We start from the raw sequence: 17,672 nt of genomic DNA, 5'->3' as shown, positions 1-17,672 counted from the left end.
TTCTGTTAAACAATTTTATGTGCCTTCCCTCTATGTTTGAGGAGAAAGTTCAAGGCTTAAGAGTTCGTAGTGAAAGAACTGTACTGAAAAGTTACTGAAAGTCTGAATTACATGCACCTACCTATTTTATTATGCTTTTATATTTCATAGTTTATTATTTTCTTTTAGTACTTGTAATGTTTGTAAAACTGTTGAATAGGTGTCACTAATTAAAGAACTCACCATTTTTTATTTTGTTTTGGCAGAAACATACCACTTTTGAGCAACCTGTTCATTCGGTTTCAAAGCAGTCACCACCAATATCAGCACCTAAATGGTTTGATCCAAAATCTATTTGTAAGACACCACGCAGCAATAATTTGGATGATTACATGAGCTGGTAATTACTGTTGGCACTTGGGAGGCAGGGTATAACAGTAGAGTAGCATGGGCTTCTGGCTTGATAGATGTCAGGTTGAATCCTGCTCCTTTACTTGTTTAAAGACTTTTCCAAATTCATGTTATTTTTCTCAGTATCAGTTTTTTCATCTGTAAAATAGGAAGGGGGAAGTGGTTACCATAATACATATTTGTAAGGACTGCTGTGATTGGGGGTGCTGGTCATATTGTGATCTGCACCTACAACCTGTTAAGACCCTAAGGAGGCAAAACTTCTTATACCACCCCAGACACCTCTCTGAGAGAGAGAGAGAGATTTTTTTTTTTTGGCCGGGGCTGGGTTTGAACCCGCCACCTCCGGCATATGGGACCGGCGCCCTACCCGCTGAGCCACAGGCGCCACCCGAGAGAGAGAGATTTTAAAGGTTAGCATTCCTAGAGCAACGGACAGATAAGTTTTTTAGCTGAGGAGGCCTTAACTGGAAGGTGCTAGTTTCTGGAAGAGGTAGGCTGACTACTGCAGATAGCTCTGGGGGTGTCGGAAGGCGTAGGATTTGAGAGGATGGGAGCGAGACGGGTGAAGGCCTTGGTCTGTGCTGACTCACAGGGAGCATGAGGGACGCTGCAGCAGCCACAGGGAGACAGTTCAGAGCAAGGAAGTACAGGGAGGTGGTACATGGAGCCTTCTGCTAGTGGCTGTTTTGTTGTTGTTGTTATTGTTTGTTTTGTTTTTCATTTTGGACTAATGTGAGGATGCAGACAACTAGGTTACAGTGTTTGAATCCGTTAGGTTGAGTCCCTGTGCTGGTTGTGTCCCGCCCTCAGGATGTGTGCCCTATACCCTTACATTGTGCCGCCCCCAGTTTGAACCGAACTGAGTTTTTCTCTTGTATGGGCGTGAATTACTTCATCTCCTGGTTTCATATTAGAATTAAGTACATTGGATACTTGCTTCTCCATTCTTGTGATACTTCACTAAGGAGATTGTGTTTCAACTCCATCCAGGTTAATACAAAAGATGTGAAGTCACCATCTTTTTTAGTGGCTGAATAGTATTCTATGGTAAACATATACTACAGCTTGTTAATCCGTTCTTGGGTTGATGGGCATTTAGGTTGTTTCTACATCTTGGCGATTGTACATTGAGCTGCGATAAACAATCTAGTGCAAATGTCCCTATGATAGAGTGATTTTCTTTTTTTTTTCTTCTGGGTGGGTGAGCAGCTGTGTTTTTAGAGTCTTAGAGCATAGCTTAAGTCCATCAGGCCTTTTGCTTTTAATTTTCAAAATATAATCCTTTTTTTTTTAAGTAGAGCTAGGCTTAGAGATTTTATAACCCAACCTCTTACCCATTTAGTACAATTTTACTGTATGTTGCCTCATTTTATTGTATTTGGGGAATTTTAAGGAAGGCTTGCTAACTAAAATAGTGATATGGGTGTCTCCTGTGTTTTTATTTAATACTAACAAATATTTATGCAGCTCTTTGGTGCCGAGCACTGTTCTAGGTGCTGAGGACACGGTAGCAAACAACTAATGTGTGCTCGGCAGAGTGAAGTTTCAAGGCCAGACTCTGACATGAATGCTTTTCAGATGTTCCTAGCAGGCCGTTAGAGAACATTATTGTTAAAAACACTAAAAAAATTATGATCAGCCATAAACAGACTTTAGCCTTGTCTAAATTCTTATAAAATAATCCTAAGTCCATATTTTAAATGCCATCATATTTATGTTACTAACAAGGATTTCTTGTCTGGGTCCAAAAAATTATGTTCAGAAAGAATTCTCATAATAAAATATCAGTGGTGGGATATCTAGAACAAAGAAATAATCGTCTGCATTATGAAAAGTAACTTAGGTTCGGTTTGATATAACACCTTTAAATTCATATCAACCTTCTAAAACAGAGGAAAATGGGTTCAAAATCTTGTTTTTAAAATTTTAATGTTTTAAATTAAAAGGAATCTTTCCTAGTTTTAGAACTCCAGTTGTGAAGGATGACTTTCCACCTGCTCATCAGCTGTCAACACCTTATAGCCAATTTGCCTATTTCCAGCAGCCACAGCAGCAGATACCTGCGACCCCACTTCAGCATTTACAGGTGTGGTAAGCTCTGTGTGTGATGCTCTATGTGAAGGTACACTCAGTTTCACAGATTTTTATTTTTGTAGCATCTAAGTGTCAAGAAAGGTCTTAAGTACTTGTCCCTTCTTACTCCCCTCAGGCAAAAGTTTTCTGATATCCTAATGAGTGTACGCCTAGCAACTTTGCGAGGTTAGTTATTAGTAACGAAAGTTAACTAGGCCAAAGGATCCCGTTTGAATAGCTGAATAAAATTTCTCTTATAGTCAGGGTCACATTTTATCCCAGTTAACTATTTTTTAGTGAACAGCTTCATTTCCTTTGTTAATTATTGTACAGTTCGTTTGAGAAAGTAATTTTTGAGAATATCAGAATAACAAGAGGGGCGGCACCTGTGGCTCAGTGAGTAGGGCGCCGGCCCCATATGCCGAGGGTGGCGGGTTCAAACCCAGCCCCAGCCAAACTGTAACAAAAAAATAGCCGGGCGTTGTGGCGGGCGCCTGTAGTCCCAGCTGCTCGGGAGGCTGAGGCAGGAGAATCGCGTAAGCCCAAGAGTTAGAGGTTGCTGCGAGCCATGTGATATCATGGCACTCTACCCGAGGGCAGTAAAGAGAGACTCTGTCTCTACAAAAAAAAAAAAAAACAAAAAGAATAACAACAAGAGGTACTACTAGAATGCATTATAATTGTTATAAACTTAGAGGAAAAATTTTTTGCTGGTGAAGCAATTACATTGCTGTGTGAAGACAAGTTAAGTACTCTTGACACTAATAACTAAAATCAGTTTCTAATAACTATCTCCGAGGCAGTTTAACATTGGTGGAAAACACAGGCCTTGCAGGCAGCCAGACTGCCCAGGCATCGATCTGGGCCTCACTACTTAGCAGTGCTGTGAGCTTTTGCAAGTTACAGGACTGTCTGCTTGATTCATCATCTATAAAATAAATCACAGGATGGTTGTGAAGAGTAAATTAGTTAATGTGTATGTGACTCTTGAGACAGAGCATGACACTTAGTAAATAAGAAATGTTGGCAGCAATTTTTATTGAAATAAATAGCAAAATTGAGTAATTATAAAAGTCAACTGATTGAAAAACGTTAATTGGCAGAAGGTGGAACGTGGCTCTCAGGAGCTGGGGGAGGAGGGAGTGAAGAAGCGGTGGCTAATGGGCAGGGTTCCCTGTGCAGCGACAGTAGGGCTCCAGAGGTGGATGTCGTGATGTTTGCACAGCACGAAGGGACTTAATTGCCACTGATTGGAACATAAAAATGGTTAAAACAGGAAATTTTATGTTATATATATTTTGCCATAATTTAAAAATGTAATAGACAAAAACAATAGCTAATAATGGATTATACTAACCAATGGGAAAAGGTAATAGTGTTTTGAGAATTGAAACAATATAATAAATTACAAAGGAAAAAGAGAAAAATGATCAAGTTTGCCCATACACTGATTCTAAACACGTTTACAGAGCTATTGTTAGTGTCAGGCTCTGTTTGAGTTGAAATCTAAAAGGCGATTATAATTATTTAGGTGGTGACGAGTGAAGTGGCTTGGAGGAGTCTCGGGGAGCTTTCTAAAGGGGCCGGCATCAGGAGGGAGCTAAGAAGAGTCCACAGTGGCCAGAGCTCAGGAAGGAGTGGGGTGAACAGGAGTTTCTGCTGGGCCCTTACATTTAACCCTGGGAGGTCTGTGAGGCTGTGGACAAGGTTGAACAGGGAAGGGAAATGATCTAATTTGTAGTCTGAAGATCTGGCTATGGTGAGGTGGGTAGACCAAGGGGTGTGAGGTGTCCTGTGTGGGAAACTGAACGTCTCATTGGTGCTGAATCAGAAATAAGTTAGAATTATTTTATTTATGCAGCAGCCAGGGGAGAAGGACATTAAACTACTTTTTTCCCACAAACATGTTCACAGATTAAGTTTGAAAGAAGAGAGAGAGGGGAGGCCCAAAAAGGGCGGGGGCTGGTTGGAATTTCAAAGCCTGATATTTTCTTACAGGAAACATATTTTATGACTCAACAGCGTCTCTGAACCCCAGCAGTTAAATTAGGATCCTTATCTTTTTGTTTAGTAGAAGGAAATGACACGAAAGATTCCACCATTTAGACTCTAAAACAGGACTTAAACTAATGTTTATTTGGACCTTGTTTCAGCTTGGTTTATCAGCTAATCAGGCATTCTTTGTTTCAACTTCTTTATCAGCTCAGATTAAGTCCTCAGCGCACCACCTGTTCACTGCATTTGTAGGTAAACAGACACATCCTCCAGAGACATCCAGGAAGAGATGAGGGGCACGTTGTACACAATATAGTACACCGGTTGAAAGTTTGCTGAGGAAGTTGCTAAAGTTTTGAGAAATTAAGTAACTTGTTGAAGATCACTCAGCACAGAGAAGGGAATTGATGAAAATTTGCATTTGTCTGATTGGCTCGGAGCTCTCAGCAGCCTTAGTGCTTTGCTTCCTTCATAATGTGATGCTAAATAAGAAAAAGGAATATAGATAGAAGTGTGTGTGTGTGAGAGAGACACACACACAGGGTGGCCGTAAAGTTCGTGTGCAGTTTAAAATAGTGTGCAATTTAAAATGCACACAACCACACTGTATAAATGCATAGGACCACCCTGTCTATAGGTACATGTATGTGTGAATGGAAGTAAAGCAGTATAAGGAAAAAGAACAGAAAGGGAACATGAAAAATGATAAAAAGTTTTTATCTCTTTGATTATGTAGAGCTAGTTTCCTTTTTAAAATATTATAATATACATAACTACGTAAGATTTAAGATAATTGAAAATAGGGAGCAGTTTACCATACCAATTGTAAGGTAGTTTCTTATGATATTCTTTGAACCTTTATTTATATATTATAATTATTTAGATTTCAGCATCCTCGTCAGCAAATGAATGCATTTCAGTTAAAGGAAGAATGTATTCCATCTTAAAGCAGATAGGAAGTGGAGGCTCAAGCAAAGTAAGTATCTTATATATTCAAGAAATGAATACAAATATTTTAAGCTTTTTTTCTTTTCTTTTTTTGTCTTTTTACCCATGAGGGCTTTTTTCTTCACTCTAGGAGCCCAGGGTAGTGTTGAGCCAAAAAGGTGGTCTTACCCTGCCCTCCTCTTCCTGCCGGCCCCACAGGGCACATCTGTAGATCTCGTGCTTCCAAATTTCTTCTCTAATAATAACATGGCACTGACTGGGGTGACAGGTGACCACTACGTGTTATCACAAAAGAATCTTTCCAAAACCAAGTCAGACCATGATGTGAATTGCTAATATGCTTAGGACCATTCTGTAAGGATTTTCACGAATGGATTTTGTTTTAAGTTTTTAATTTCACAATCAGTTTAATAACCAATAAGTTTCTGGAATTAGATTATTTTCTAAATTTACATGGTTCTAATTCTCTGTGGATAGAAGCCATCTTAACCATTATTTAAACTTAATCATCTTTAATTATCATTCTATTCTCTTTTTTTTTTTTTTTTTTTTGGCCAGGGCTGGGTTTGAACCCACCACCTCTGGCATATGGGACTGGCGCCCTACTCCTTGAGCCACAGGCGCCACCCCATCATTCTATTCTCTTAAATCTACTTCATTTTCACCTTTATGATTCTCCAGAACAACTAATCAAGATGCCAGTGATGTATATTTTTGCCATACCTAATTCTTAGCTTTGATTTGGGGTTACTCAGCAGCAGTTGAGACAGTTATTATTTTTCTCTGTTGATTTTTTTTTGTTTTCTCACACTGGCCATTTCTATCGCCTTCCTCTTGCCCTTGACCTCGGTGAGTTACTGCCAACGGCACAGTCCTCAGCCTCTTTTCTTCTTTCTCATAGACTTACTCATTCCAGTGATGTTCTGCGGGCTCACCATTTTAAGTACCATGTATATGCTACAAACTTTTAGATTTATATTTCGAGCTCAGACCTCTGCTTTGAATTTCAGACTTGAATATCCAGGCTGGTTCTGCATTTAAACATCATGTCCAGCACCACTCTTGCTCCATGGGCTCTCCCATTTCTGTAAATGCCACTTCATTCTTCCAATTTCTTGGTGAAAAAAATGGACCCCTCTTACCTTCGTGCACACATGAGCTGGTCAGCAGGCCTTGTTGGCTCTGCCTCTGAGCCAACTGTCTCTTCAGCCCCAGTGGCATCACTTTGGTTGAAGCAACGATTGTGTTTTCTCCTGGATTCTCACAGTAGATTCTCTACAGGCACCTGCCACAACGCCTGGCTATTTTTTTGTTGCAGTTGTGATTATTGTTTGGCAGGCCCGGGCTGGGTTCGAACCCGCCAGCCCCGGTGTAGGTGGCTGGCACCCTAGCCTCTGAGCTACAGGTGCTGAGCCTCAGTCTTTGAATTACCCAATTTAACTGCTTTGATAGAAATTCTTCAGTTAATATTTATTACTTATTAGTTCTTTGGGGGTTTTAATTTTTTTATCTTATTAGTTATTTGGCTACATTTTCATAGTGCCAAGGTGTTCACACTTAATTATGAGAGGTATTCATTCAGCTGCATGTGTTCAGAGCGTGTAGAGTAGTGTTAATGGTGTTTTAAATGTTGTTTTCCTTGGAGTGTAATGAAGTAAGTGTGATTAAGTCAGGGTCCAAGTGGTTAACGTTATGACTGTCCTGTCTTTTCTGAGTTCACTTAAACCAGGCGTCCTCAAACTTTCTAAACAGGGGGCCAATTTACTGTCCCTCAGACTGTTGGAGGGCTGGACTATAGTTAAAAAAAAAAAAAACTATGAACAAATTCCTATGCACACTGCACATACCTTATTTTGAAGTAAAAAACAAAACGGGAACAAATACAATTCATACCACTTCATGTGGCCCACCGACCGCAGTTTGAGGACACCTGACTTAAATTATCATTTAATTTAATGATTATGATGGAGTTGAAGAAAATCAACATGCCTCCGAGAAAAGCATGCTTTATGAAACTATTTATACCATGTACATTCTGCCTGTTCCAAAGTGGAGGTAGTGGCCAACTTTTACTATGTAAGAGCATCTAGAGTGGTCATGGGGCTGACCAGTGTGGTTAAGACACTGCACTAACTAGTCCCCCTTTCCTTAATTTCCCGTGAAACTAGCAAATCATAACACTGATGCTGTCTCTGTGAAGTGGAAATACGGCTTATAAATACCTGCATGCAAAAAGTTAAAAGTTTCATTTGTTCAAAACTTTGGAATCTTCTTATATGAATAACTTTAATATACTACAAGTCTGTTTTCTGGTACGTCTGATAAGTTTGCCATGTGTACTTTATTCTGACCTGAATGTCTTGAATGCTGACTCCAGCACACTCAGGACGCTGCAGACCTCGGCCAGCTCAGTCATCCGCCCAGCCCGTGTAGTAGTCCTGCTAACAACATTTAGTCTTAGAGAGACTCAGGAACTTATCTGAGGTTGGGCTACTGATAAGGATGGAGCTGGAATTCAAACGCAGCTTTTTCCTTCTGGTCTTAAATTTTGTATCTTAAAATTTTGGGGGAGGTATTTTCTATAATCTTTAAATTCTATTTTTATGCTCAAAAATCATCATTGCACAAATATACCACTTCATACCTTATTAAACAGCACACCAGTAAGATACAGTATCACATTCAGGGTCACAGGTGTTGATTTTGTACCACACAACAGTAGGTGTTCTCAGTTTCCTGAGATTTATGAGGCTGTTTGCCTTATAACTACGTATGAAGTGGCTTTATCCTGTTATTTCAAATTCCTTTCATCATTTTCATTATTATTTTCTGTTGCCTCTTGCCCTATCCCTATTTTATGGTCCATCTCCCTCTAATTTGCTAAGTAAAGCCAGGAATGCTTTGTTAAGAGATTTGTGCTTAAAAATGAAAAGAAACTGACACTTCCCTAAAGGCTTTCACTTACACTTGGGCTCTTTTCTTATTCTTTCCCAGTATCTGCTGAGGAGTCAAGGTCAATGATGTTTTCCTTAAACATTTGTCAAAGGGGATAAAGGAATACAGTTGTTCTTGTGTACGCTAGTATTTTGTTTTTGAATCTGGGATTTTAGAAGCATTATTCCTGTGTCCTGTTTGCCAAAAATTAGACACATTATCAGTGGGTCCAAAGGACTGTTATGAACACATGTGAAATGCAATTTTTTTTTTTTTTTTTAAATATAGAAAGTTGGTTTATCCCTTTGGGCTGTTGACTGCCCACTATATAGGTGGTTAGGGACAGGCTACTATTTTTAGTATTTGTTTTTCATTTTATACTCAAAACAAGCCCAGAAACTTTTAGTTATTTAATTTTAGTTATTTAGTTTTCCCTTCGGCATTTTCTCAACCTAAAGTTGTCTAATAAATGTAGGAGCTTCTGTGAAACACGGGAGAGTTCCTGGAGGTTGGTCTGCCTGGGCAGGATAAGGAAGACCTATGCCCTTCCTCATTAAAAAGAAAAATTCTCTGATGAATTCAGAAGCATTGTGGCAGGGTGTGAACAGAGCACCCTAAACTTTTCTCTTTGTTCTCTGATGAATTCAGAAGCATTGTGGCAGAGTATGAACAGAGCACCCTAAACTTTTCTCTTTGTTCTCTGATGCATTCAGAAGCCTTGTGGCAGGGTATGAACAGAGCACCCTAAACTTTTCTCTTTGTTCTACTACCACGTAGGTATTTCAGGTGCTGAATGAAAAGAAGCAGATACATGCTATAAAGTACGTGAACCTGGAGGAGGCGGATGCGCAGACTATGGAGAGCTACCGCAACGAAATCGCCTACCTGAACAAGCTCCAGCAGCACAGTGATAAGATCATCCGACTCTATGATCAGTAAGAATTCTTTCTAAATTTACAAAGAAAATTTTCTGCCAGAATTCTTCAGGTAAATACTTAGTAAATCTTAATTGAGAGAACCTGGCTATTTACTGCTTTGGTCCTTCGTTTTGAATTGCAGTGAAATCACAGGCCAGTACATCTACATGGTAATGGAGTGTGGAAACATTGATCTGAATAGTTGGCTTAAAAAGAAAAAATCTGTCGATCCGTGGGAACGCAAGAGTTACTGGAAAAATATGTTGGAAGCTGTTCACACAATCCACCAACATGGTATTTAAAAATCTCTTTATATGTGCAAAGTTAGAATATGTGTTAATAATGCCATCTTAGAGGAATACATATATATTTAAGGCATTGGTTACTGGCATCTTTAACAAGATGATCTAAATAATTGAAAGTATATTTAAGGATTAGGGAACAAACCATTTCTTAAAATACTGTTATTAATCTAGCTGGGCACAGTGACTCACACCTGTAATCCTAGCACTCTGACAGGCCAAGGTGGGAGCATCACTTAAGGTCAGGAGTTCAAGATCAGCCTGAGCCAGAGCAAGACCCCTTTTCTACTAAAAATAGAAAAAATTGGCTAGGCACAGTGGCATGCACCTATAGTCCCAGCTACTTGGGCGGCTGAGGCAGGAATGTTGCTGTGAGCTGTGCTGTGAGCTGTGATGATGCCACAGCACTCTAGATGGAATGATAGACTGAGACTCTGTCTCACAGATAAGTAGGATAAGATAAAATAAAATAATAAAAGAATCGAGTATCCCAAAGAATATAGGAGAATATCAAGTCTCTTATCCATAATGCAAAATGTCTTTGACTCTGTGTTAATATAGTCCTTGATTCTTAACTCGGATTAGAGCAGATCTGAGACTTTGGGGTGCAGGCATCCTGAAAATATAGCTGGTTTTACTTTTTCACTGTCAGGCCTACTTTCTTGGTTTGGTTGTACTTGTACTTGGCCTTGACTCTTTTTAAGGCTTTTCTCTGGCTTTGTCCTATTTTTTTTTTTTTTTTTTTTTTAAATAGCCATTGACCTAGATAATTGTAATTTATCTCCTCATCATCTCTCTATGTAAGTTAAGAGATAGCTCACCAGTAACTGCGGTCTTACCATCTGGCACTGTAGTTTACAATGCTCGCTAGTGGCCAGGGAATCGGAGTGGTAGGATAGATCCTGAAACCACACTGCCTGGCACTGGCACTGGCACTGAGCTGTGTGACTGGAACAATTCCCTAAATTCGCACTGTCTTGGTTTCCTCACTTTCTTGGGGATGATAACCGTGTTTGCTCAGCTCTGTGCTGAGGGTGAGGTGACTCGGGACTGTGCAAGCAGTGGAACTCGGGACAGTTCCTGTTTCATGATCAGAGCTGTGTGTTTGTAGAATATATACACAGTTATTATTTAATTGTATTCACTGCCTCCGGGAAACTACCTTACCTGCACATTGTGAAATGTTTGTCCTTGGAGTATTGTACATTGTCTCATATTAAAAAGGATTTTTATTTTGAAGGCATTGTTCACAGTGATCTGAAACCTGCCAACTTTCTCATAGTTGATGGGATGCTAAAGCTAATTGATTTTGGGATCGCAAACCAAATGCAACCAGATACAACAAGTATTGTCAAAGATTCTCAGGTAAGACTTTGAGGAAATGGTTGGATACTTCACAGCAGAGATCAATTTCTTTTTACCTATGTAGTATTATTTGCTAATGGTTATGATATTTTTTACCTCCTTCATCTTTAAAGGATTTTAAGCCATTTAATATGAATATATACTGTAAGTACAAAAAAATCAAAATCATGATCATGTAATTAAGAAGAGGAAGTCATGACCAGATAGAATGTATCCAGCGATTTTGAATGCCTTTCCTGTAGCTGAGGTAGAGACACTGGAATACCTGCCTTGGAGATCACATTGGTTATGATCTAAAATTGTCCTGAGACTTGGGCTCAGAATTTCTTGATAACAAAGGAGGAATTATGGTTACCTGTTTTTCATTGTCCATGAGGTCAGGTTATTTTTATTCTTCTAGAGAAGCAGAGCTTTCCCTATATGTGAAGTTGGAAAAACATTTCTTAAGATGTGAAATAGCTGACTTGACGACGGCCCCTGAAACTAGAGCTGTACAACAGCAAGACTAAAAGGCCATCTCGCTTGGAGCCCAGATGATGCATCCCACGTATACGGGTTTCTGATGTGGGTCTGCCTTGATCCTGAGAATAAAACTGGGCTTTGGAAAGAGGAACAGATGGGTGGCATTGCTTTCAAACACTTTTATTTGACAGTCATTTCTCTTTATATCAAAAGTGTAGTTGAACAATGAGTTGTAAATCAGCTTGTCCACCTTCTGTGACAAGAGCCTATGTTTGAAAGCAGAACCATTTAATTTATGTATTTGTTTATTTTAGAGACAGGTTCTTACTTTGTTACCTAAATTGGAGTTCAGTGGTGCGATCATAGCTCACTGCAACCTCTAACTCCTGGGCTCCAGTGATCTTGATAACCCTCCCAACCCTCCCAGCTATTTCACTGTGGTATGCCACCATGCCCAGCTAGTTTTTAATTTTTTGTGGAGATTGAGTTTTGCTATGTTTCCCAGGCCTGGCCTTAAGTGACCCTCCCACCACCTCAGCCTCCCAGTGTGCTAGGATTACAGGTGTGAGCCTCTGTGCCACGCCAAACCATTTATTTTAGAATAAATGAATGTGGTGTCAGCTGGTGTAATTCTATTATAGAAACTCATGTGATTTAGATGCCCATCCCATTCCATCTCAGTCTGGACTCGGGCCCAAGTAGTACTGAGAGACAGACAGATGTTTCTATATTGTTTGTCTGATTGATGGGTTTCTTTTTAAACATGTTGAGCCTATTCTAGCACAAAAATGAACCATAATCAGGTCCCTCCGTTAATAGCATTTTAGCCTGCGCAGTTTCTCATGCAGACATTACTAGTAGTCCACTGTGATCGTAGGAAAAGCACAGCATTCTGAAGACGTCTGTCTTTCTGATCACGCCGCCAATTCATTAAGGCGGACTTGTGAAGAAATTTAATTTATATCTTACCATTGTTGGCAGTTGTTCAAGTGTTCAAGTATATAACCAGAATCTGTAAATATCCAAGTTTCCAAGAATCTAGCATTTATGTTTTTAAAAAATTTAAAGCAGAATAAAATATTTTCAATGATTTGTGTTTCTCTGACTTTTCACGTAGGTTGGCACAGTTAATTATATGCCCCCAGAAGCAATCAAGGATATGTCTTCATCAAGAGAGAATGGGAAGTCCAAGTCAAAGGTAGCATAAAGATTATTTGCATCTTAAGTTCTAAAACATTTTAGGCTGTTACAAAGACACTGCTGTCTTTTTTTTTTTCTTTCTGACTCTTCTTGTTTGTTTGTTTGTTTTCTTTATTTGTTTTTATGAGACAGAGACTCACTCTGTTGCCCTGGGGCTGAGGCAGTGGCATCATAGCTCACAGCAACCACAAACTTTTAGCTCAGGTGATTCTCTTGCCTCAGCCTTCCAAGTAGCCCCAATGCCTGCCTATTTTTAGAGACAAGGTCTCCGTCTGGCTCAGGATAGTTTCAAACTCCTGAGCTCAGGCAGTCCATCCGCCTTGGCCTCCAAGAGTGCTAGAAATACAAGTGTGAGCCACTTGCCCAGCCCTTCCTCTCTGATTCTTATATTAAATAGTTTATTTTGTACCATTTGTGAATTTTACATTTACAAGTATAGCTCAAGTATAGCTACTTTTCCACTTATTTATTTCACCACCTCATAGAGCTTTGTGTTAACCCAGTTGGTGCCCCTTAACAGGGGCCCATTTTGCCTGCCAGGATGCCTTGAGTTTCTTTTTTTTTTTTGTAGAGGCAGAGTCTCACTTTACTGCCCTGGGTAGAGTGCCGTGGCGTCACACGGCTCACAGCAACCTCCAGCTCTTGGGCTTATGTGATTCTCTTGCCTCAGCCTTCCAAGCAGCTGGGACTACAGGCGCCCGCCACAATGCCCAGCTATTTTTTTGTTGCATTTCAGCCGGGGCTGGGTTTGTTGCAGTTCACCCTCGGTTATATGGGGCCGGCGCCCTACTCACTGAGCCACAGGCGCCGCCCCAAGTTTATCTTGTATCTGACATCAGTGTGATCAGGGGATGTGATACATGTTGCTGCCCCCGAGTCTGTGTTCTTGTCAGGCTTGGCTCTGCCTCTTCATTAACGTCTGTCTTTGGCTAAGTGACTTAGCTTGCTCAGTTTCCTTATCTATAAATTGGACTTATCAACAGCACCTGTAGTAAAAGACATTGAGAATTAAGAAGAATATAAAATACTTAATACCTTGTCTAGCTCAACATCATTGCTTGATAAATATGCTTTTATTTACTAAATTATATTTTCCTTCCTAGAAAAATTATGGCTTTTAAATTTTTTTCAAATTACTTGCATAAAATTTTGTCAAATGTTCTCTCTTATAAAATTCTTCTTATATCTGTTTAGCCTCTACTTTTCTCCTGAAACTTAAGATTTGTTGTCTTTTTTCTTTTTTTTGTTTCTTGATTGGAATTGCCATGGTTTCATTGATCTTAAAGAACCAGGTCTTGATTTTGTTCTTGAATTCTGTTTTTATTTGCTTTATAACTTCTGCTTCTGTCTTTGTTAATTTCCTCTGGTATTCTCTTCAGGCTTATTTTTTCCCTAGCTTCTTGGTTTATACAACCAGTGTAATATTTAGTTTTATTTTTCCTTTTCTGCATTTGGCTTTATGCGCCCATTTCTCCCTGTTCCCTGACCTCCCACAGCTTCCTTGGGTAAGATTTCTCTTCTCTGGAGTGCATGTGGTCATGTTTCATTTATAACCATTCTCACTTACTATGTCCATTGTGATGTTTGGTCTTATTTATGTTCTTTTTAAAGTCAAAAGAATAATTATATTATGATATTGCTTTGGTCTTTTTTTCTAATGAGATTTTAACATAGTGAACATTTAATAAATATTTATTAAGTATTTTCTATAAACAGAAATTATCTTCTATGATCAACCATACTCATGGTTGTATAATTTAATGCTCATGACAATGTATTTTCTTACTTATATTTTAGAGGTAGGGAAACAGAAACAATTGCCAGCTAGTGATTAGACCAGGATATACATCCAGCCTAACTTGATTCTGTAGTTTATGCTCTTAGGGCTGTATGATGTAAACCACCTTTTAAAAATATGCATTCTTTTAGTTTATGTAAAGATGTATTATCCAGGCTTGGGGCCTGTGGCTCAAGCTGCTAAGGTGCCAGCCATATACACCTAAGCTGGCAGGTTCGAATCCAACCCGGGCCTGCCAAACAACAATGACAACTGCAACCCAAAAATAGCCGGGTGTTGTGGCAGGCGCCTGTAGTCCTAGCTACTTGAGATGCTGAGCCCAGGAGTTTGAGGTTGCTGTGAGCTGTGATGCCACAGCACTCTACCCAGGTCAATAGCTTGAGGCTCTGTCTCCAAAAAAAGTATTATTCAATAATTCAAGGGAAAACAAATAAATTTAAAATTTTTAGTTTTGTATTTTCAAAACTGTCAAGAATAATATTTTATCTCAGTTGAAATACTTTAATTGTGAGTTTGTGGAAAGATTTATAGTAAAGCTCATCTTTTTTGATGAAATAACCAAATGTAATGAAAAGTAGAAAAAGATGTTTTATGATTTACACCTAATATAGAACTCATACATTTATTGAGGTTTAATTATAATTTTAAATATTATGCTATATACATATATATACACAAACATTTTAAAGTATATGTTTTATGTTTACATTTGACATTAAAATAATAACAACGTGGTGTTTTTGTTTTTTCTTAGATAAGCCCCAAAAGTGATGTTTGGTCGTTAGGTTGCATTTTATACTACATGACTTATGGCAAAACGCCGTTTCAGCATATAATTAATCAGATTTCTAAATTGCATGCCATAATTGACCCTGATCATGAAATTGAATTTCCTGATATTCCAGAGAAAGATCTTCAAGATGTGTTAAAGGTAATATTAACATACGGATACAGAAGGGAAGTATTTCATATAACTAATTACTTTAAAAAAATAGCTAAAAGGATCAGAATTGTATAACTAGCTTAACTATAACTGTTGTAGCAAATGGAACTGCTGAGTGAAATAGCTTTTAAAGGTGTGTTTTGTTTACTTTGCAAGTGCTTTGAAACTTATTAATGTAACTGGGTATGGTGGTGTGCCCCCGTAGTCCCTACTCGGGAGGCCAAGGCTGGAGGTGAGTTCGAGCCCAAGAGTTCAGTCTGCAGTGAGCTCTGATTGTGCCACTGCACTCTCATCCGGGTGACAGAGGAAGACCTTGTCTGTAATAAGTAGGTAAGTAGGTAGGTAAATAAGTAGATGAATAGATAGATACTTTGGAATTTTGGAAAAGTGACTTGGGGAAATGATCTTACCATTGTTCGAATGGTACATCTAGAAAGCAACTTTTGTAATATCATGCAATCTAGAAAAATATCCTATCAATATCATATATAAAAACCTGCCTTATTTAAAAAAAAAAAAAATCTTTTTTTTATAGTGTTGTCTAATAAGGGACCCAAAACAGAGGATATCCATTCCCGAGCTGCTGGTGCATCCGTATGTTCAAATTCAAACTCAGCCAGGTATTGCTGCTTTAAAAATTTGTTTTCTAGATTACTAGTACTATGTACAAACAGCCTATTAATTATTACAAAAAACAGAATCTGAACAGCTATACTTTTCTCAGGTAAGAGATTATGGTTAGTGGTAAATTACAAGAATGATAATTATTGTGCTGATAATCAAAATGTGTGTTTATCATGGACTGTTATTTTTCTTCTTGGTACCAGTGTGTTATTGATATATTTTATAGGTAGGCAAATGGCTAAAGGCACCACTGAAGAAATGAAACATGTTCTGGGCCAACTTGTTGGTCTGAATTCTCCTAACTCTATTTTGAAAGCTGCTAAAGTAAGTCTATCTCTTCTCTGCCTATATTAATTTTAACTGTTTTACATAGTGGGTTAGACACTCAAGGAAATGGGTATTTCAAAGAGAAGTTGGTCCAAACATATGAAGTATGTTTCTATATTTGGATCCTTCACATGTGTTTTTTGACAAGTACAGATGATTTGATTTATATTCTTATTGTGCACACAGCACAGTTCAAAGTGGATTGTCAGGCTCAGTGCCTGTAGCTCAAGCAGCTAAGGTGCCAGCCACATACATCAGAGCTGGCAGGTTTGAATACAGCCCGGGCCTGCCAAACAACAATGACAACTGCAAAAAAAAAAAATAGCTGGGCCTTGTGGCGGGTGCCTGTAGTCCCAGCTACCTGGGAGGCTGAGGCAGGAGAATGGCTTAAGCCCAAGAGTTTGAGGTTGCTGTGAGCTGTAACGCCATAGCACTCTATCCAGGGCGACAGCCTGAGGCTCTGTCTCAAAAAACCCCAAAAAACCCAAAGTGGATTGTCACATAAGGTGCATTCAGGTCTTACCTGGAATACGGGCAGTCCCTGGGTTATGAACAAGATAAATTCTGTAGGTTTGTTAAGTTAATTTGGTACGTAAGTTGGAACCAGGTACATTTACCTTTTGTGTGTAACAGCTTCTGTTTGTAAGTGAAAGCTGTATGTAAATCAAGTGTTTGGAACTTTGGGACTGGCTGTAAATTTAATATTGGAATCTGTCTTTTAACTCTGCACCTTTTTTTTTTTGAGACAGAAAATCTGTCATTCTGGGTAGAGTGCTGTGGTGTCATCATAGCTCACAGCAACCTCCAGCTTGGGCTCAAGTGATCCTCTTGCCTCAGTTTTTCTATTTTTAGTAGAGACAGCCTCTCATTCTTGCTTAGGCTGGTCTCAAACTCATAAGCTCAAGCAATGCACCTGTCTTGGTCTCTCAGAATTCTAGGATTACAGGCGTGAGCCTCTGCACGTGGCACCTTTTTTTCCCCTTTAAAACACAAAGTCTCAGCTTGGCGCCTGTAGCTCAGCAAGTAGGGCTCCAGCCACATACACCGAAGCTGATGGGCTCAAATCCAGCCCAGGCCTGCCAAACAGCAATGACAACTACAACCAAAAAATAGCTCGGCATCATGGGGGGCACTTGTAGTCCCAGCTATTTGGGAGGCTGAGGCAAGAGAATCTCTTAAGCCCAAGATTTGAGAGCTATGATGCCACGGTACTCTACCGAGGGTGACATACTAAGACTCTGTCTCAAAAAAAAAGAAAACCACAGAATCTCACTCTGTTGTCCAGGCTAGAGTGCTATGGCCTCAGCTTAGTTCACAGCAACCTCAGACTCCTGGGCTCAAATGATCCTCCTGCCTCAGCCCCTAAATACTTAGGGCTACAGGTGCCTGCT

The 17,672-nt window shown here is 39.3% G+C and overlaps 1 protein-coding gene across 1 annotated transcript in view; it reads left to right on the top strand.

Annotated features, from left to right (window-relative positions):
* Nucleotides 1–17,672, top strand: part of TTK (TTK protein kinase) — a 45,847-nt gene that overhangs the window by 18,562 nt on the left and 9,613 nt on the right. The window contains exons 13-22 of the mRNA XM_053603274.1: nt 246–379; nt 2,353–2,479; nt 5,345–5,437; nt 9,121–9,278; nt 9,403–9,554; nt 10,803–10,927; nt 12,507–12,587; nt 15,142–15,318; nt 15,866–15,950; nt 16,181–16,278. Of these exons, the coding sequence (XP_053459249.1) occupies nt 246–379; nt 2,353–2,479; nt 5,345–5,437; nt 9,121–9,278; nt 9,403–9,554; nt 10,803–10,927; nt 12,507–12,587; nt 15,142–15,318; nt 15,866–15,950; nt 16,181–16,278 (1,230 nt within the window). The remainder of the gene's footprint in view (nt 1–245; nt 380–2,352; nt 2,480–5,344; nt 5,438–9,120; nt 9,279–9,402; nt 9,555–10,802; nt 10,928–12,506; nt 12,588–15,141; nt 15,319–15,865; nt 15,951–16,180; nt 16,279–17,672) is intronic.

The sequence above is a fragment of the Nycticebus coucang genome, chromosome 9, assembly GCF_027406575.1.
Source record: "Nycticebus coucang isolate mNycCou1 chromosome 9, mNycCou1.pri, whole genome shotgun sequence".
Lineage (NCBI taxonomy): Eukaryota > Metazoa > Chordata > Mammalia > Primates > Lorisidae > Nycticebus > Nycticebus coucang.
The sequence above is the reverse complement of the archived record's forward strand: the minus strand, read 5'-3'. Positions and strand labels throughout refer to the sequence as shown.